This window comes from Emydura macquarii, unplaced genomic scaffold, assembly GCF_026122565.2.
Source record: "Emydura macquarii macquarii isolate MOO-44397 ecotype Brisbane River unplaced genomic scaffold, CSIRO-AGI_Emac_v2 contig_2897, whole genome shotgun sequence".
NCBI lineage: Eukaryota > Metazoa > Chordata > Testudines > Chelidae > Emydura > Emydura macquarii.
Genome location: NW_027133034.1, coordinates 24090205 through 24112419, shown reverse-complemented (window position 1 = coordinate 24112419; position 22215 = coordinate 24090205). Strand labels below are relative to the sequence as shown.

At 38.5% G+C, this 22215-nt stretch overlaps 1 protein-coding gene across 4 annotated transcripts in view; it reads left to right on the top strand.

Moving 5' to 3' along the window:
- DMXL1 (Dmx like 1) overlaps positions 1–22215 on the top strand; it is a 139505-nt gene that overhangs the window by 85173 nt on the left and 32117 nt on the right. For 3 of the 4 annotated variants that reach the window (XM_067569033.1, XM_067569034.1, XM_067569032.1), the window contains exons 22-28: positions 1311–1476; positions 2341–2593; positions 5590–6680; positions 6966–7157; positions 8869–8945; positions 9135–9262; positions 10806–11054. In XM_067569033.1, the coding sequence (XP_067425134.1) occupies positions 1311–1476; positions 2341–2593; positions 5590–6680; positions 6966–7157; positions 8869–8945; positions 9135–9262; positions 10806–11054 (2156 nt within the window). Of the gene's footprint in view, positions 1–1310; positions 1477–2340; positions 2594–5589; positions 6681–6965; positions 7158–8868; positions 8946–9134; positions 9263–10805; positions 11055–11492; positions 11607–22215 lie in introns of all 4 variants that reach the window. The other variant, XM_067569035.1, reaches the window with a different exon arrangement.

The window sequence follows — 22215 nt, the reverse complement described above, 5'->3', positions numbered from 1 at the left end:
AAAGTTATTTGGATTATGCTTAAAATGTGTGCAGAATATAAATTTTCATATATAAAAAATTCACTGTACATTTGGGGCCTTAAGAAGTGTGATACAAATTCTAAAACTGTACTGCACATGTGCAGTGACCATCTTTTATGTTTTTAGATTACATATTAGTCAAGATTTCCAAAAGTGAATGGCTAAAGTTTAGTTTCTTAAATCCATAGCAGTCTCATCTGCTTCTACACAGCCCTGACTCATTCCAGAGCACCATTTGGTCAGTGTACTGAATGAAGCAGGTGTCCTGAGGGAAAAAATAGTATGAGATCATATAAATAAAGATTGTAGCATAATGCTTATGCACAAAGGGGCTGAATTAAAGTTGCATGGTATTCTTAATTCTAACACTTTTGAGTGCTCAACTTCACAACCTTGATGTTCTTTTTAATGTAGGTTTTTGATGTTATATACTTTATTTTTAAGAACTGTCTTGGGATAAATGAGCTTCTCCATGTTCATTGTCCAAATTGATCAGACTGATTTGAAATTGTCAATAGCTTCCATTATTGCCTATCCATTTTTTAAAAAATGGTAAATCTCTTAGAATATTATCAAAACCATGAGATAAGAGCTTATCTTTACCACTGTAAAGATTATTGCACTGATGTCACCTGAGGAAACCAATGGTAGAGGCTTTCAAGCAAATTGCTGGTAGTGTGTGAGGATATTTTTGGTAAATAGTTTTGCAACAGAGCAATAAAGCTTCCAAAGCACGTTGTATTTCAGTGGTTTCCTTAACAATTGAAATATAACATTATTTTCAAGAAATTGTTTCATTATTTCTTAACAAAAATGTGTCCTCATACAGCACTAGTATTTTCCATTGAAAGCTATTGTTGCTGATTTCCCCAGTTGTCATCAGAAGTGGATATATTCTCTGCGGAACTGGAAACTGAGGCACCAGCCTTTCTATTTAGGCGATGTCCAAAAAGTAAGTTTGTCTGAGTCTGTAAAACCCATCAATAACTTGAAAATATCAAATTAGTATGAGACAGTTGCAGGATCCTTGGGAAGGTGCTTATCAGTTCTGCTGATATTTGAAAATGTGAAACTGAACCTTTATCTTACACTTACCTCTTCAATTTAGAAGAAAGAACACTGTATTGGTACTTTTTAGATAATAAACAAATACTTGAAAACTTTAATGGTTCTGGGCATACACATTTGGACAGCTATCTAAATCAAATCTTGAATCAGATATCTAGAATTAATCTAATAAAATGTTAATAACAAGTTTTATCTCATGTATCTTGTTAATAAATCTGCAGGTCCCAAAAAGAAATTAAGATGACACAGTTCTTTGGAAACAATTTTACTGAAGACAGGTGGCGTAAAGCAGCACTAAAGAACGCTTTTTCTTTATTAGGCAAACAGCGCTTTGAACATTCTGCAGCATTTTTTTTGTTGGCTGGTCACTTGAAGGATGCAGTTGAGGTAATGAAATAGTAGATTCTGCTATTTTTTAAATTATTTGATTTCTTGATGATCTTCCTCATTCCTAATATTATTTTTTGCCTCCTACATTTACAGATATCTTCTTAAATATGTTTACAGTGCATCTGAAACTTTTTCATGTCATTAATGAGGTTTTGGTGCATGACTATCCCTGATCATTGCAGTTGGATTTAAAATGCATTTTGTTGTCATTTCTCACCTAATATTGAGTTAAAGTTGTAATTAATTTCTCTGTAGTAGTACTGATAGTCCACAGTCTGCCCAATAACTATTGCTTTCAAGCTTGGAGTGATCTATCATAAGGAAACCCAGGAGATTGCTGGATCAGGGAGGGTCCTTGGGTGCTGCTGGAGTCTGGCTCAAGAGCATAGAGATCCCTTTACAAGGAAAAAGCCGTCTGGCTAAGTAATTAGGAGGGAGGCTAGAGGAATCTGAAGATAAAGAGGTTTGTCTGGTAAAGATTATTGGACAACATGGCCAAGACTCCTGTGAATCAAAGGTACAATGTCAGTCAAAATTCTGCAAATACTGTTATGACAACATCGTGTCAAGCAAGTTTGTCCAGCGTGGTGTATCATGCTGGAAGTTTGTATGAAGTGAATGAATGGAGGATAAATCATATATAGTAACTCTAAATCCTGCATATATTACTGGGTGACACTTTGCTAGCATCAGGTATTAGCAGTTGCTGCCAGATTATTTGCAGAACTGAGCAAAAATTGACACTTGGAGTTAAATCATATTTCAACAGGCTCATTTCATGTTTTTTGTCCTGTCATTTTTGGTGGTGGCCTGTTTATGTAAGGAGAAAATATTTAGTTTCTTACTTTTTTTTAAAATTAGGTCTGCCTTGAAAAACTGAATGACATTCAGCTGGCTCTTGTAATATCAAGGCTTTATGAGTCAGAGTTTGAAGTATCTAGCACGTATAAATCCATTCTGCAGAAGAGAATTTTGGGAGGTGCATCTCCTGGTAAAGGGAGCTCATCAAACATGCATTGGGACCCTTTTCTACGAAGTATGGCTTTCTGGATTTTGGAAGATTATAGGAGGGCTCTTGATACTCTAATTAAGCAACCTGGAGGAAATGAAGACGGTAAGAGTCTTAATATTTTAGCTATTATATTAGTTGTTAGTATTGCTGCCATTAAATTTAGTTTAAAGTCTGTTTTGACTTGAGTAGACTTGCAAAGGCAAAAAGACCACTTGATGCCTATTTTACTGGTCACCTTAAAAAGTGGGGCAGAAAAAAGACGTTGGCAGTTTAGGTGTTAAAAATATGTTTATGAATTGATGAAAATTATATACTGTAGCCATAATGACATGCATGAATGGGAAAGGAATGAATTTATTGATATTATGTTGTGAACATGTCAGCTTGAATCAGTATAACTGGAATTAGTCCTATGACATCACTCTGAAACTTTTAAGGGAGCACCAAAATCTTGTTCTTCAGCTATTTTTTTGTAACAGCAATTGTAAAATGAAAATTTAATCTAACTTGATTGGCCTCTTCATCCTGACCCAGGAACCATCTTCCTTATGGCTGCAGGGTGGAGCTTCAGAAATATGATGATGATTCCTAGGTTGTGTGGTTAGACTCTCTCCTGAGAAGTCAAGACTATCAGAAGGACATGTAAATTGGGAAAATGTTTGGACTCTTCTGAGTGCCCTACATAAACTGTGTGATAGCATTCATTGGTTTAAATCTGTTGAAACTAACTTCATACCTGTTAATTTGGTGGCCTTTTAAGTCCACTGTGAACCAACCCACTAGCCCCAAGTCACAAGGCTTTAGTCTAAGGGATTTCAAATGCACTAACACCCGAAGGGTCACAGGATAACGTCTTGATCCTGACAGTGCTGACGAAAGCACCTTTTGAACTAATTGATACTGTAAAAACTTGAGTTTACATGGAAAAGCACTTTCCTAATGATGAATCATAGAAGATTAGGGTTGGAAGGGACCTCAGAAAGTCATCTAGTCCAATCTCCTACTCAAAGCAGGACCAACCCCAACTAACTCATCCCAACCAGGGCTTTGTCAATAATTTGATATAATTTCACAAAGTATTTCAGGTTGTGATGGCTGATGCACTGTGTACCAAGTTGTACGAAGATAAAGTGGTATCCTAGTTCCTTCCTAAATTGCTGATGTAATTGCACCTTAATGAGCCAGTTATCCTATCATTTGCCAATATTCTTCTTATTAGGTCTTTCTCCATAAGCTCTGTATGTATCAAAAGGTCTTTTGGCATTTTGTTGGCCTCTCAGATGTACAGGCCTCTCTCTTAAGAGAATGTCTAGCTGAATGTATTTCCTAATGTCTGACAGATCTGTGGTTAGGTCATATCATGGCTTCTGCTATCCAAGACAGTAAGACTTACCAGCCTCAGGTATGTTCGAAGCTGTGGGCTGCCTTGCACATGTTTTGTTCCTAGCTCTCCAGTGGTATATTGCATTCATTTTTAGACCTGATGGCTCATAAAATTTCTGAGTAAAATGGTCACTGGTCTCTGAAACTACTTAAGCATTGGACTAAAAACAAAAGTGATATACCAGTGCAAATTTAATTTCTTCTGATGTAATACTGTTTATTAATAAACATATCATTTTTATATTTTATAATATTATGTAGATACAAATACATCCATAATGGTTACATTATTTTTATAATAGCTTTTTTCTGTACTATAGTTATTATAAAACTGTGTTTAACAACTTGTTTTAAGATGGAATTTTTGGAGGTGTCTTCCTTGTTTGGAGGGTGGGGGAAAAATGGATGGAAAAACATGTACTTTATTTTTTCACTTTAGATGTTAACAAGATCTTTGGTAAGACATACTGGAAATGTCAGATACTGGAGATTAAAGATGTTTGTTGTTACTGTACAAAGGTTACATGCTTCAGGCTGACAGTTTGCAGTGGAGGTAGATCGTACAAAAGTCTAGGATCCAGAGTTGTAATTACTGCAGCCAAACTGATCTCACTGTATGGAAAATTGAGCAACGTTCCCTCCAAAGTATTGGCCCAATTCTGCTCTCATTCAAGCTAGTGCAGCTCTGCCATTGACTTCAACAGCAGTCAGTTCTGGCAATGAATATGCATTGCTGTGTTCCGACAGGTTAATGATCCCCGAGAGTCAATAATGAGTCGATTAATGACTAAATGAATTGTATTATGAAACAACAAGAATAATATAGATTTTTTAACCATTTCTAGACTAATACAATAGAATATGAAACAGACAATTACTATACAGTATAAATTGAATTTGAACTGACAGTTAACTGCAAGACACAGAATGATTTTAAACAGACAGTTAACTGCCAGGTACAAACTAATTTTAAAAAGACAACAAACAGTTAACTGCAAGTTACAGACTGATAGGGAGAAATGTAAACAGTCAGCTAGCTGCAGAACACAGACACAGACTGATATGGAGGAAGGAATGTAAAGCTGCAACACAGACCGACAGTTAACGCCTTACCATCCAGGCGAGAAGGGCACACATCATAATAAACGTAAAAACTCGAACTCGGCCAGCTAACAGATGATTCGCACTTGGGGGGGGGGGTACACGGGAGCGGGAGAGTCCGCACCAGGTGATCAGACTGGTAGTTCGGGAAGGCTCTCAACCAGGGGCTTGGATAAGACCCCTTTTATGGGTTTCGTGCCAGCACCAGATTGGCCGGGGGATACTTGCAATAGTTTCGTTTCCTGGTTGATGTTAAGTTTCGTTTCCCATATATGACATGGGAGCCGAAGGCACAGCCCATCACATAGGCATACCCTGATAAGGTCAGGTTGTGGGTTGACTGTTAGCACCGAATGGGTGGGGGGGGGGGGCGAGGGGTGGTCATGGCAGAATTGGTGCAGCGACATGCTGTACTTTGTCTAAAAGCAGTAATTGCTGTGTAGTGCTGAAAATGGAATTGATGGTGAAAAGTGCCAAACAGCAAACTTGAAATTACATAGCTGTCCTATATGAATTGGTCATTTAGATTTCTAATTAGCTTATGAGCTTGCAGAAGGTAAAGATAACATTCAGTATGAATTAGTCTTTCTTGTTATCTTCTGATTTCTTTACAGATGAAAATGGTACCTCATCAAGTTGTGACCCTTCAGTGTTTAACTTTTATAATTATCTAAGGACACATCCTCTCCTGTTGAGACGTCATTTTGGCTCTTCTGAAACATCCTCAACACGCATTTGCCTAACTGTCGAAAATGGACTGGCAGATAAAATCAATTTAAGTGAGAGAAGATTGTTTTTCACTACTGCACATGCACATTTAAAAGCTGGCTGTCCCATGTTGGCTCTAGAAGTGTTATCAAAAATGCCAAAAGTGATCAAGAAGCCTTTTTGTACAAATTCTAGTTTTATGGACACTAGTAAAGACTTTTCACCATCTTCACCAATAAGGTTAGAGACAAAGGATGATAAAGCTTCCATTGTTGATTGGTCACAACCAGTACTAAATGGTTTGGGATCATCTTCAGATTGTTCATCAGACAAACAGTCAAGCTCAGCTCTTTCTTTTGATTGGAGTCAACCAAGTCTAGTACTCCAAGATGAACCGTTGGAGCTAAAGTGGGACAGTGACAAAGATGAAGAAAGTGAAGATTCTTCTCTTGTAATGAAAGAGCTGAAACCTTTGCAGAAGATGACAAGTGAAAAGCTAGATGAAACTAGTTCTAACTATTCAGAATCTTTCAGTGCAGTTGATGAAAATAATCTTTTAAGTCCATCAGAAGATGTGATCTCAGCACAGTTGAAATTTAGAGCATGCTTGAAGATTCTCACCGTAGAGCTTCGTACACTGTCCACTGGTTATGAGGTAGATGGTGGGAAGCTACGGTACCAACTTTACCATTGGCTTGAAAGAGAAGTGGTGGCTCTTCAAAAAACCTGTGACTACAGTGTTGAAGTAGAGGAGGTACAGCCTGAGATTAGTGTGACTGTTGATGAAATTGCATTAAGTGAAAACACTGAAGATTTATCTGACCAACAAAAAGCCATGCTGCAGAGAGAGAATTTTCAGAAAAGACGACAATGGCTTCTAAAATACCAGTCACTCCTAAGGATGTTTCTTAGTTACTGTATACTTCATGGATCTCATGGTGGGGGGTTGGCATCTGTGAGGATGGAACTGATTTTGCTTTTACAAGAATCTCAGCAGGTATGTTGTGTCATCCTTTTCCACAGGGCATGTTAAATACCATGTTCAGATATTAATTGTCAAAAATGTGTAATCTTAAACTTTTTTCTCTTCCATCATTTAATATTAAAAAGGAATAATAGGTTGCAGTAATTTTTTAAACATAAATTATGTAGAAATTCATGCAACTATAATTTACTCTGTCTAAATAAATTATCCTATCAATTTAATTAAGTTCTTAACTAGATAGTGTTTACCTAGTTTCTTGTAAGAAGTTATAGCTGCTCAACTATTTTTTTTTTAAAGGAACAGTCAATACAAACACTTCCTAGTCCTCTGCCAGAACAGAACTCCATACCTCTCCTTTTCGCCTGCACAGCCAGTGCCAAAACCGTGGTGGCCAATCCATTACTGCATCTCAGCAACCTGACTCATGATATATTACATGCTGTAATAAACCTTGATTCACCACCTCACCCAGATATCCAGAATAATAAGGTAAGTATTTTATTATAGTAAGGTAGACTTGTACGTTTTGCATATTACCTAATTTGCTTAAAGCTAGCTAACGGATTGTTTGACAGCTTGGGAACATTTTAATGTCTGTAACTAAAATTATAAATAACAATTAAATTAATGCAATGCATAGATAAGTTGTCTATTTTTTGGATTAAAAATAGCGAAATTACTGTAAATACAATTTTTCATTTTATTGATAACAGACAGCTACTCCTGTGAGGTACTGAGCACCTCACTTCAATGGGAGTTGATGTAGATCAGCACCTCTCAGCCCTTATATGATATCTGTGGGGGAGTACACATTTTTTTGAAAGGGTTGTATGATATGCAGTTTGTCACTTGTCTACTGTATTTTGAATGAATCAGGAGTTCCTGATACTTCAACATAAAATCTCATTTTATATTAACTTCTCTCCTTCCATTTAAATGAAACTGATAATTTGAAGGCAAAAAACAACAAAGCCCTCCAAGTATTGCTTACAAAATACAATGCATCTATCTATGAAGCAATGTATCTTTATGCAATGATAAAATATTACCCCAAAACACTTTTTTTCTTTGTAAGATTGCCTCCTTAGTTGTTTTTGAATTAAAGCTAAATTTAAGCAATACTATCAAGAGTATTGGGCAGGGATTATCTAAAAATCTTAAGAGTGTTAGGCCCCAACTCCCATTTACTTTAAATGGGGATTGGGCACTTAAATGTCCTGGACACCTTTGGAAAATCCCAGCCTCATATGTTAAAATTCTTACACCATGGGATAATGAACAAGAAGTTTATAATAAGGATAAATCTGTAATTTAATTAACTGATACTTTTATCAAATAATAAATTAAAAGGAAACCCTTTTTTCTTCCCGTATCCCTGTCACTAATTTACTTTGAGACAGACTATAAATTGTATGCATGCTAGGTCAAAACTCTTTGTGTACAGGGGGGCCGAGGGGGCTTAGAGCTGCAGCAAAGATCAGTCCAAAAAAAAAAGGTCACTGCAGTTCTTTATTCAAGAGCTACAATCTGAGGCAACTGTTAAGAGACAGCATACTCTTGTAATGCTTTCTAATTGATCATGCAATATGATTAATTGTAACATGCTTTTCAAGCTGGTTATTTCTTAAGACTTGGTTACATGTTTATATGCATGCTAATAGTAGAACCTACATTATGAAGTACCATACATATTAGACACTGAAACTACTCTTGACTGATGCAATGTTCTTGATTTTCTATTTATTTAGAACTCAATTCTATAAACACTTCAATGCATGTATAACTTACTCATCTGTGTAGTCCCATTGCCTTCAAAATGTGTGTTTTCAGGATTGGACTTTCTTTATAATTCACTGTGGATCCCCCAGTCAGTATTGTGAATTAGCAAAATTCAGTTGTCATGGAATAGCTACATTTGCTTTCTGAACCGTGTTAGAAATAGATCACCTATTTCTATTTAAATTAATTATATTCAGAGTTGCTGCTAGATATAACTTAATTATTGGTCACTCTATTGTTTGGCATAGAAGGAGACATAACACAGTATCAGAGACTTCTATTCAGAATGAGGCATACAATTTTTGTCATATTCATGATGGGTTTGACCTGTTGCAGTATTTTAATGAATGAAGAGTTCTACTGTAATCTATACAAATGTTCAGTTTGTAGTAATCTGTACTGTAAATACTTTGTCTTCCAGATACATGTCATGCATACTTTAGCAGCATCACTCTCTGCCTGCATCTACCAATGCCTTTGTGGTGGCCACAGCTACAGGTAAAGAACTATGAAAAGCAGACTGAAGCACAGCCAGGGCAATAGCTCACTATATCAGCAGCTGAATGTATAGACAGTGCACCTGAAAACTGTGTGTAAATCCCTCACATTGTGAGTGCTGTGTATTAGCCAGTTATAAACAGAATTGCAGTGTTTATATAAACATAGGTTGCTATTTCTTTTTTGCAGTTCATTACAAGCAAACCAGTTCACTGGAACAGTATACCAGACGCTGCTGCTTACCCAGCGACATTCTCTAAGAACAACAAGCTTAGATGAAACTGTAACTCCCAATACATCTCCTTCTCAATGGCCAGGTACATAGTAATTGATTTTTTCCCCCCTCTCTACTCACTTTGGTCCTCTTTCACTTGAAGGCATTTGAACTTCATTTTTGAGCTTTAAACAAATCATAGAATGATAGAATATTAGAGTTGGAAGGGACCTCAGGAGCTCATCTAGTCAACCCCCTGCTCAAAGCAGGACTAACTTCAGCTAAATCATCCCAGCCAGGGCTTTGTCAAGTCGCAGCTTAAAAACCTCTAAGAATGGAAGTTCCACCACCTCCAGTGCTTCACCACCCTCCTAGTGAAAATCTTTTCCCTAATATCCAACCTAGACCTCCCCCATTGAGACCATTGCTCCTTATTCTGTCATCTACTACCATTGAGAACAGCCTAGCTTCATCCTTCCTGGAATCCCCTTCCAGGTAGTTAAAGGCTGCTATCAAATCCCTCCTCATTCTTCTCTTTTGCAGACTAAACAAGCCTAGTTCCCTCAGCCTCTCCTCATACGTCTTGTGCTCCAGCCCCCTAATCATTTTTGTTGCCCTCCGCTGGACTCTGTCCAACTTGTCCACATCCTTTTTGTAGTGGGGGGCCCAAAACTGGACACAATACTTCAAATGCGCCCTCACCAATGCCAAATAGAGGGGAATGATCACTTCCCACGATCTGGCAATGCTGCTACTAATGCAGCCCAATATGCTGTTAGCCTTCTTGGCAACCAGGGCACACTGCTGACTCATATCTAGCTTCTTATCCACTGTTACCCCCAGGTCCTTTTCTGCAGAATTGCTGCCTAGCTCGTCGGTCCCCAGTCTGTAGCTGTGCATGGGATTCTTCCGTCCTAAATTCAGGACTCTGCACTTGTCCTTGTTGAACCTCATCAGATTTCTTTTGGGCCAGTTATAGTTAAGGTTAAGATTTGGTCATGGTTTCCGTGACTTTCGCGGACTTAAATGACATTTTCTGCTGCAGGTCTCAGGGAGTCCCATTATTTTTAGTAAAAGTCACAGAGTGGTCTCAGGCTTCAATGAACTTTTGTTTATTGTGTGCAACCGATCCATGACTTTTACTAAAAATAATTATGACAAAATCTTACCCTTAGTTATAATTTAGTCATTTCCTAGAAATATTTAATAGCTAGCCCTTCACTGAATGGAGCAGGGGTCTTTTTGCTGGGGGGAGGGGACTAGGCAGCATGTGATGATGTAACTGAAGATTAAGGGGGCTGAATAAAAGTTGCACAGGCAACCTGAATTCTGTCATTTTCTAACTTTTGAGTGCTTGACTTGGCAGTTGAAAAGTTCTTTTAATGTAGCTTTTTGCTTGTGTTTGAGTAGATTATTGGACTATTTATTAGTGACAGGTTTAATATGTAAACCTGTAAAATTGTACTAAAATGCAAAAGCTAAGTAAATTTGATTTCCTTCTGGAGTCTTTTAATGTAACTTTCATTATCCTTTAATGTCTACATTTTGTCCTCCAAATAAGTAAAGGGATTCATACATTTGATTTATATCATGCATCTTTGATTATAATCCAGATAGTGTTTATCTCTCTTATTTTTACCTTTTAGGAATAACAGCTCTAATACGTCTTTTGAATTCTGCTGGTGAGGAAGCCCAGCCAGGACTCACTGTTTTACTTTGTGAAATTCTAACAGCAGTCTATCTTAGTCTCTTCATCCATGGTCTAGCAACGCATTCCAGCAATGAATTGTATAGGATCATGGCCCATCCTTTTAATGACAAAATGTGGTCTGCTGTCTTTGGTGGAGGAGCTCATGTTCCTAGCAGAGGACAGATGCAACCAAGAACAAAAACTGGTTAGCTTCCTTTTTTTATTTACTTCAATCTTTCTTTCTTTTAATTTCTAGAAAAAAAAACCTTCTTGATTACCAGACAAAATAGCTTGTATTGAGTAGAAATTAATTGTGTACCTTACTCTAGCTTATATTCAAAGTAGTGGTATACAAAAGGCAATACAGTAATTGCTGTAACACTAGTAGAGCATTTGTTTTGTGGACTAGAATATGAAAGGGAAGTGAATGGTAATGAAATGCACTTTTGTGAATTTTTAATCCTGTAAAAACAAAATTTAGGGTTAGTCTTTAATACCACTTCTTTTTTTCAGTAATGCCAGAGTGTAGAAAAAGGAATATTAAAAATGATTCATGTAAAGCTCAGCTTTTGACTCCTATCTTGACACAATAGCCATATGTTCCTTTACTTCAAGTACAGTGTATGTTTTCTCTCTTTGGCAGGTAGGCACTTCTCTATGCCTAGCCCACAACAGGTAGTAGTGTTCTCCATGGAATGCGTGGGGTTTTCCAAATCCCTTGCTGCCATCAGTACTCATAGTCCTACAAAACATGCAGGCAAGATATTAGCTTTAGTATTTAGGTCTCTAAATGCAGTTTGCATATGTAGAAATAAAACCAGTAAAGAAAATTTTCTGATTGTAAGCCATGAGTTTGAATTTAAAACTGATCAGCATTTTTTTTTGTTTCATCTGCAATTGGATCACACTTTTAAAAAAAAATTAAATAAAAAAAAAAGTTGACATGTGTAGCATTTTTTGCTATGCTTTAATTTAAACCAGTTTTAAATATAAAAATAACAAATTGCTCAGACCATGGCTTGGAATCATCAGAAGTGTTTCAAATCTTTGTTTATGGAGGCTGCTTGTTTTGCATCAAATGGATATATGGGTTGTTATGGCTGTGGATTTCTAAGTGTTCATCCAAGACACCAAAAGTGATATTTTCTCTTTCTGGTATACTTAAAATATTTTTAATAAGCATAAAGAACCCTTTAGAATAGCAAACAAATAATATTATAAATACATGAATTTTAATTGTCCTGAGATCGAGTGACTTTTTTAATACATTTTTCTTTAGTGTAAATTCTTCTAGTTTGTTGATACAGAGCTTTGGATAATTTTAAATGTGATATTCATGTAAATGCCTCGGTAGAAGGAGCTTTATACAAGTGTAAATATACATATTGTAGTAATTTGGTACAGCACAATTAATATCTGCATTTGGGATAGGTATAGATGCTGCACTGACCTTGGAAGCTGTAGAAATCTAGAAATTTAAGTCTGTTTCAGATCAAACCTAGTGAAATGCATACAAAATGCAAATTTATAAGATGTGTATATTAGGAAATTGGGCTCAGGAGTCCTGGGACTGGGATTTGGAGTTGTGTTTCTGGATCTGACAATTGTTTCCTCTGTAGCACTGGGTAAAACATTTGACTTGTTTGACAGTCCCACCCTTTTTAAAATGGGGATTCAACTTGACATACATGGATTGTTAGGAGACTTAACTAGAATCTTTTTGTAAAGATATTTATAAATATATATTTTTGTGTTACTATAAGTATCCTTTTTGTCCATTCCTTTAAAGCTGTCTTAAAGGAAATTGGCTTGTTCTTCTAATTTTGTTTTTCTTGATGACATATGAAGCACATTCTGAAAGGTGATAAAGTTTGGGTTTTTCTACTGTTGGATTTTACCTTAGAAATTCACGGCTTTTTTACCCTGGAAGACTCCTGTCACCACTGACTACCCATTCAGCTTTTCTTCTGGACCGTTGGGTAACTTTCAAATATGTTATCCAATAAGCATAACTAGAAAACTTTTTTCTCATCACTTACTTCCCTTTTATATTTTTTGTTACCTTTCATTTTTTCAAGTGTTGTTTAAGATCTCAGAGCTAGTGACAGAAATAAATGTGTAGATTTAAATGTCATTTATTTTTTAAAACACATTTTAAAGTTTCTTTTGTTTACTTGCCAAGGCTAGTAGTTTGAAATTCAGATTCCCTTGAAATAGTTTACACCCCTAACACTTGTTTGTTTGGGGTTTTTTTTTTTTTTTTTTGGGGGGGGGGGGGGTGGAGATATATGAAGCGTTAATCTTTGTTATCCATCATGATAAAGGGCAGGTGAAAAGATGTGATAAATTTCCGTGACCGTTTGGAGAGCCTCCGTCTAGTTTCCTGAATAATTTCTGATTGATTTGAATTCTGTGCAATTTAGAGAAATAATTTTGACATAATCAGAGTTCTGCAGAACAATTTGGAAACTTGCTTTTGCAGTATAACAATTAGAAATCCATATTTCCCTTCATTTCACATGCTCAGTTGCTGGATAGTATTATGATAAATGAAAAACAAATAATTTTCTCAAAAATGAAGCCTTTTGTGGGAATGATTTTTAACCTTAATTCAAATAACCGTTTTGAATTTAAGATTACAAGTAGAATATTTTTTAAAATTGCTACATTGATTGTTGCAATTAATTTGTCTCCATAAACTAAAGAATGATGTTCAAAATTTTGCTGTTTGAGGAAAGCATGATACAGTTTGGGTTGAACATTGAGTGCTAGTGAAATCCCAAGTAGCTTGAAATATGCTTGGTTCATAGTGCTTTTTTTAGTACTTTAAAAATCTTTCAAAGACAGTTCTGTGATCCCAGATACCTGTCCATCTTGTCTTTTAGATTAAATAGAGACACTTTACAATTATTCATCAGGGTTTACTTTGCCATCAATTTTCAAAGTTTGTGATACACTATTAAATAAACTAATAGAATGGTTTTAATGTTTAAAATGTTTTCTGGTTTTGAAGTGTGTGTGTTTATCACTGAACCACTAAACTTGAATTAATCATTGTTCTCAGAACTTTTCAATAAACTGTTTGGGAAATTAAGGTAGTTGGAAAGAAATGCGAGTACCTCCATTGCTGCCAGTCTCTGAGGAAAATGAAAAACGTAGTCATCCTTCGTTGTGGCTATCTTTGCCTCAACAACCAGAGGACTTCAAAGAACCGGGTCCTTGATCAAACGGTTACATCTCTGAGGAGTCCACACCATAGTGCCAGACTTGCTATCCCTTCAAACCTAATGCATGTGTATGAAGCAAGTTTCTATGCACACTAGCAGTACCAAAACAACTGTCATGAAACACTATCAGAATTTCTAATAAATTATTTTAATTGAACCCTGTGGTTCCTCTCCAGTGTTGTAACTTGCAAGGCAAGTCTAAGGTACTAAAGATCCTAATATCCAAAGACCCCAGAGGACTTCAGAGTTTGGGATCTTCAACAGCTTTCATTGTGTTGAGACCAACCATACTGGTGGAGTTGGGTGTGAGGAGAGTGAAAGAATAGGGAGAAAAGAATAGGAACTAAATGGGGAGGAGTACCGGTCAGTAACCAGAACTTGAAGAATAGTGCATGAATGACCTATAGTACCCAAGGGCTTGCTGGGTTTGAGACAGACTGCTTGAAGATTGTTCTTTAGAGAAAATCCATGTTGATTATCTGCACATTGTTAGTAAAACCGATCTGCATAATAAGATGAACACAGTGTATAGTTCCCAACTTCCTCCTTGAGGTGAACTTGAGTTTTTCCATCCATATCCTTTCATTTTTCCTCATGTTTCCTCCTGTAAAATGCTCAAGCCCTTCTCGGACATTAGAGCCATTTTGTTCTATATGCATTGAAACCAGGAGTTTTTGGCAATCTGACTTCCTTTTTCTGCTTTTGGACGGAGTGAAGGTGGGGAAATACATCTTCTGTCATAGCTGAGTGGCTCTGGATTTCCTTCATGTAAATATACGTTGGGGAAGGTCTGCATATGGTAGGAGCCTGGGGTTGCCTTTTGAGTGTCCTGTCTCATTCTGTCAGTCTCCGTGTCTTGGGCAGATTGGTTGTCTTCTGGATAGCAAACTGGTGAACACATTTTTTATGTATAAGGGGATTGATGACAGCACAAAGCAGGCCCTCTAAATTCCTGTATACGTTATTTCCACTCTTATCTGTGCTGCGTGTTGCCAGACATAGCCCGGATTCCTGATGGAGGGCTCTGTGAGAGCTGCAGGGGAAAGGAGGATTTTGATTTTACTTTGTAAATTCACTTTTTGCAACAGAGATACCCAGTCTAGGGGTCCCAGCCAGGTGGTGGTGTTCAATTTGGTAGTCTTCTCAATTGTTTTGAGGGTATGGAGTCACTGGCAAAAAGCAAACTCTAGCAAGAAAGGAAAGTACTACACAGGAGTTGCTTAGTGGAAGATGAGGAATGGGACTACTTGAGCCAGAAAAAAAAAGGAGCAGCAGTTAAAATTTCAGTTTTTTGAGTGGTAAATTTACAAGGTGAGTGAAATCCTCCTTTTTTTCAAGAAATAGTTAGCAGTGACTTTTGAAGGTTGATGTTCAGTCAGACAAAAGTATTTTTAGGTAGTATTGAGTATACAGTGGGTAGCATGTTTATGGCAACATGATGCCTCTTAGTTTGTGTTTTAACTCATCCAGAAACACAGGATGTCCATTTTTTTTTATAAAGGCTTTCAAATGCCATCACAAGATTTTAAAGTTCAGTTTTAGGCCTTTCAAAATGAAGTGTCTTGTACTAAGTAGTGAATACTGCTGCTTTCCTGTAATTCCATGTTAAAATTGATATTATTTTAGTCAAATCAGTAAATTGCTCTAGTAGAAGCTTTAACTGCTGTCAATTGGAGCCAGTTATTTCATTTTTCTAAAACAAGAAACAGGGGAAATTGGTTAATTGTCTCTGGTGCTGACAGTTGTGTTATACCATTTTGAGTGCATGTGATTTTATAGCTCCGCAGAGTTTTGCTCAAGTTTCTGAAAATTAAGACTTTTAAACACTATCATGTTGATTTAACTCAAACTGAAAGTATTTTAGGAAAGATACTTACAAACCATAGCCCTGTAAATTGACATGGTGCCAAACTAGAAACATTCTTGTACTGTTCATGGTACTCCATTGTTGCATTTTACTGTAATTTCTGTACTGTAATCTAAAGTAGGACATCTGGATTCACAGACTGTTTTTTAAATCTGCTAACTATTTTAAATTTGCTTGCTTTTCAAAATGACTTTTTTACTCTAAAAAGTGCTATTTGCTAACTTGTCTCAGTGTTGCAAGTTGAATTTATTGGGAATGAAGATGCATTTTCTCAGTGTTTGAGTATATTAAAATGAAGTTAAAAAACACAATCTTAAATTTCTTTTAAATTGATATACCTTTTGTTACTCTGCCTTTTGGTTGTCTTGTAGATATTTGTTCACGGTAAATTTGACTTTAATAGTAAAGATAGCTGATGGTTTAGGATAGCTGATCCTAAATGACCATATGTAATCAAGAGATAGGGTGGGTGAGATAATACCTTTTATTGGACTGACTTCAGTTGGTGAGAGAGGCAGGCTTTCATAGCCTACCGCAAAACACATTTTTAAAAAAAATACTTGTAAACTCAAAGTTAAACTCAAATGATTACCAAATGATTATTTGAGAGTGTACAAAATAGGTCACAGATAGTGCAGGTTTCAAGCCACCTATATTTAGTTCAAGATCATTCTAGATTCAACTGCATATCAGATGAGAGTAACCAAGGGCGAGCTGGCAAAATGCTAGAAAATGATTGAGGAAAATACCACCACAGGTTAACAGAAATTGTAACTGATGATATAGCAATTGCTTTTTGAAATATACTTTTGAAAAAAAAACCTACAAATTTATTTCATACAAGAATTTTCTTTCTGCTTCTTCATTTGAATATTGGAGTAAGTTTCATTTTTTGAGCTGAAGCTAAAATTACATATTTAATGATGCATGTGCATGCTCTTTGTTGGCTGATAAGCTATAAACAACAAAATGTAAAACATCTTGTATTACAGCATATGTGTTTACATTATTAATGCAGGTATGTAAATTCTATATAGCATCCGTATAAGAGGAAATATGTTTCACTTAGCTACACTGTTCTATTGTAGCAATGGGCTGACAGAATATGCAGTTTAAAAGTAGCTATCTTCAATTGAACATAAAGTCTATCTTCTGCTTGCATCAGATGCTGAGTAAAGCATACACAGTTTAAGTGTGTAAAGCATTTCACAATAGAAAACACCCCCTTCCTATTTTCACATAATTAGAGCATTCTGATGGTTTTCAATTGGAACTTTCATGCCTTTGTTTTTGCCTGAAGGTGAATTTCCTTTTTGGAAGTCGGAATAAAATCCCTTCTGCCACTTTGAATTCTGTAAGAGTTAAAAATTGTCCCTATTTAAACCACTGTTAAGACAGGGTTGTAGCAAAAAATAGCTTAAGTTTGAAACTTGGAACAGACAGTACTCCTTTGAGGGCTTAGGAATCAAAATCCTTTTGATTTGGCTTAGGAAACATCTCGTTTTGATTAACAAGAGTTATGAACATTTAAAAATGTAGAATGAAATGAAAATGCATAGTAGAAAATTCCTGTGTCCTTAAATGAGCTTTGCTCATAACTAAACATTTCTTCTACAAGTGATTGCACATGTCCTTCATACTAGGTGTATGTGTATCTTGTACACTGATGCTGGAGAGTTTTCCCTAGTGGTACACATACAGGCGGCCATTCCTGCACCCTGGTGTCCCTTGTGCCCCAAGCCAAGTGTATAAAAAACAGAGCTGCCCTGCCTATTCTTCAGTTCCTTCTTATCATTGGTAGCCAGAACTTGCTGTTCACTCATTCCCTTTGTGAACTTGCCATTTATAGTTGTTAGATTGTGATGCTCATTTTGAGCCCTTTGGGCTCCCTTTCTGTCTTGTCTTTTTTCCTATATAGTTTAATCTGATTAGTGGTGGATGCTGGGCTCTGCCCAGTACTGGGGAACCTGGCTTCAAGCCCTGCTCCAGGTGTCATAAGTCCATGCCCATGAGCAACCCTCACTCTAGCTCCTATAAGTGCTTATGAAAAGGTCATTTCAGAGGTGAGTATACAATTTGCTAGAGCTTGAAGTCTAGAACTAGAAAACAGAGAAAAATGCCTCAGGTCCACCCTCATTGAGGTCACTCTTTGCCTGGTATTAGTGCCATCTCAGTTGATTAAAGGGAGTTCCTCTCTGTCCAGAAGTGCTCCATTGGCCTTAACTGGAAAAAGCGACAAGAGGAGATGCCTTTGCCAGGACAGTCCTCAGAGGCATAAGTGCTCAGGACATACTCTGTCTCAAAGCCAAAGAGATGAATGACTTTCACATTGTCAAAGTCTTCTCTGTGGAACTCGTCAACTGCAGAGACTAGCCACTCTGGTACTGAAGATAGAGCGCACCCTTTGGCCTGCCACTCCTCAATGCTCCATCCTAGTGGCACAGTCAGGTCAGAACCTTTGACTAGGATTCCCATCCTGGGAATGTCAAGGCCAGCTACTTCCTTGGTACAGACACTTGAGCTGTCACTTCTCTTCACAGTGGAACCAAGGCCCGTTTCAGTACTGACCACTCTAAAGGCATAATTAGCTGAAAAAGATCTGCTAAGTCTCTTGGTACCACCCTCACCCGATTATTCAGGCTGACAGTGCATGGCCAAGCCCATTGCATGTGGTACCCATGTTGGTTTCCATGTTGGGATCTGCTTTGATACCTGTGATTATTACAGGTCTGATATCACTCCCAGCAATCTCAATCTTGGTTCATGCACCAATGGCAACTGTTCTCTCTCAGTGCACAGTACCCATAGCTAAGGAACCCCTTATGTTGAGTCCTATACCACAGACCCATTGTAGATCACATTCTTGATGTTCTGTGACACCTCCTGGTACTGCTTCATCTAGACCTTCGGAGTACTCATACTCCTCCTCAGAATCTGAAGTGGGTTCCTACATCTTGACACTTGAGAAATTCATTGCATCTTCCAGGTATTGTTCCCATTGTCATAGAATTAATCCTGATCAGTGGATGGAGGGAATGGATTGCCTGGTTTAGGCACAGTTGGTCTTCAATAGCGATCAGCCCCATCATTGACCCTACTAAGTAGGTATCTGGTATCTAGCTCCTGATCTCCACTGCACTACTGAAATTCTTCCTTGAGAGGGGAAGTACCAAGGAGTCATAACCGGGCAACCGTATGCTACGGAAACATATTCCTGAGGGATAAAGTTTCTCCATGCAGTACTCAATTTCCTACAGCACTCCCGTGAGATACTGAGGATTGGGACCACCCATTGCCTGCTTGGATAGACCTACACTGGCAGTTCAAGATCAACTCAAGGAGGTTCAAACCTGCTTCCTCTGAATACCTCATCCACAACACCAGGTCAGGCCCTGGCACCAGGGGCATCTTTTCCTGTGCCACATGATTTCAAGTCCTATCAGGAGCTCTTGAAAAGGAGGGCTCTGCCTCTGGGAATTCAGATAGAACTTGAGGAGGAGAATCCTCACAAACTCTCACTTTACATCCTGCTACAACAGGGAAAGTTGCTCTCCCTACAAATAAGGCAGTCATGCAACCTAGTAAAGCTTTATGGCAAATCCTGTCATCTCTTACGCTGGTGGCAAAATGCATGGAACACAAGTACTAAGTTCCATCACAGGACTATGAATGGTTTTATCAGCACTGCACACCAAGCTTCCTGATATTGATGATAGTTAATGAAAGATGCTGCCAAAATAGAGCAAAAGCGACCCCAAGAAAAGGCTGCAAAAAATTTGGACCTTTTTAGAAGAAATGTTTGGTCAACGGTGGGCTGTGCTTCTTTTTGAGAATTATCAGCCCCTTTTGGCCCATTATGATTATTCCAGTTGGAATGCCAGATCTAGATTCCTCAACAAGTTACCAGAGGATTCCAAGGGTGAGTTCCAGTCCCACTTGGTGGAAGGTTGGCTGGTAGTACTGGCCACCTTGCAGACCTCCCTGGATTGATGGACTCCGCTGCTAGAGTCTTTGGGCAATGGCAGTAACTGTGGTGTTTATCAGAGCTCTAGTCCTCAGGAATTCCTGTTCAGACCATTGAAGACTTCCCCCTTTGAAGGCTGTCCCTTACTCTCCTCAGACAAGAGCACTTATACATTAAGACTTTTGCGCAGTGTTGAAATTCCTAGGTCTGTATATGCTAGCTCCCCAAGCTAATCAAGTTTCAGCTTCAGTTTCTACCAAGGCAGCAGTGCTACAACTCTAGAGAGGCTGGTTGGTACAGGCAAAAGCACAAACAGCGAAGGAGGAGACCTCAGTCATCCACCTTAAGTGTATCTGCCAGCCTGTTTGACTTCTCCTCTGGTCAGCATACCAGATCTTACTGAAAATCTTCCCCTATTTGGAAACAGGGTGTCACATTTCCATGTGTGGCAGTCCATCACCTCAGAAAAGTGGCTGCTTAAGCATGGTGGAATCAGGATGTACCCTGCAGTTCATGTATTCACTCTCTGTCCTTTATCAGGGAACCATCTCACAGATCTGTAATAGGTGGGAAGTGCAGAATCTACATTTCCTGGAGCCATGGAAGTGCCTGCTCAGTACTGGGATAGGGATTCTATTCCCGCTGCCTCCTAATACCCAGAGCAAGAGGGGGTCTGAGGCCCACTTTGACATGTTTAAATTTAAACAAGTACACAGAGAAGCTATATTTCTATATGGTTTCCTTTGCGGCGGTTATCTCTTTGATAGATCCAGAAGATTGGTATGCGGCCATCAACTCAATGGATGCATTCCATGTGGCAATCCATCCTCACCACAGGAAACTTCAAAGGTTCGTAGGAGGAGGAGTCCACTTTCAATTCATAATTCTACCCTTCGGCCTGTCATCCACACCAAAGGTTTTTACCAAATGGATGGCAGTGGTAGCAGCCTACCTCCATCAGGGATTTCTAGGTATATCTGTACCTGGGTGACTGGCTAGTCTGGGATTGCTCCCATCAACAGATAGAGAGACGTATCTATCGAACACTCTATTTGTTTTTATGCTCTTAATCCTGGAAGTGAACGAAGAGAAATCTATCCTCAAACCCCTGCAGAGAATAGAATTTATTGGGGTAGTCCTGGATTCGATTCTAGTGAAGGCTCTTCTACCAAACCAAGTTGTCCAGTTTTACGAGACCCCCGTGTGTCCTTCAAGGGCCATCCCTGAACATCAGTGGGGAGTTGCCGCAGGCTCCTTGGGCATATGGTAAGGTGTACATATGTGACCCCTTCCCTCCCCAGACCTGGCTACATATCAGAGGATTACAAAGGCTCAAATCAGTGAATTTCCCTCAATACATCTCGTTGACCGTCTAGGATGTATCCCAGACAAGGTCCTATCATCCCTGAATTGGTGGATGAACCAAGACAATGTCTGCAAGGGTGTCTCATTCTCCCAGTCTGTTCCCTGATGACTTTGGCAATGGATGCTTTATCCCTGGGGTGGGGAGTGCATCTGGGAGACCTGCATACTCAGAGTTTGTGATCCACTCAGGAAGTCAGGTTACACATAAACATTTCGGAGTCATGACCATGCCACCATTTTCCACATCCTGTATACAGGGCTATCGAAATGCTTATCGTCCTGCTTCAACAAGGAGGGGGTGCCAAGTTGAACAGCCTGCGCCAAGAGGCAGTCAGGTTCTGGAACTTCTGCGTGTGGAAATTCCCTGACTCTCAGCATTACACCTATTATGGGTTCAGAATGGATTAGTACAGTGTTTCTCAACCTTTTAAGTAGCAAGTACCCAGTAACTTCTGAAAATTTTAATAAGTACCCCAACACTCAATTTTCCACTCTGAGGAATTCAAACTTTTTCCCCTTTACCGCTGGATGACTATTTCTCGTAAAGCAGGAGCGTTCTGAGTTGTGCAGTGCTGTGTGGCTGTGGCAAATCACAAAACCCCCTGCTGTTTCTCCCCTCCTTCCTCCTGCCCTTCCTCAGTATAGGAGCAAAGGTCAACACCAGCCAGTCACTATGGCCTGATGGTGGGGTCACGTGGTGTTTTCCTCACACAGGTGGGAACTTGTGAGGTCTGAGCAGGCACTAGCGGCCCACCAGGAGTGGTTAGCAGCACTCCCCATGGCCCACCCTAAGGGGTGCGGGCCTGGGGCAGATCACACTGTATGGGCCCCTCTTAAGATTTTTATAGGTGTAAAATCTGGGGCTGTCATAGTTGTCAATTTCAATGCACAACTAGAGCAGTGAAATTGACAAGTAAGCATGAGGGTAGAGCCTGGCTCCAGC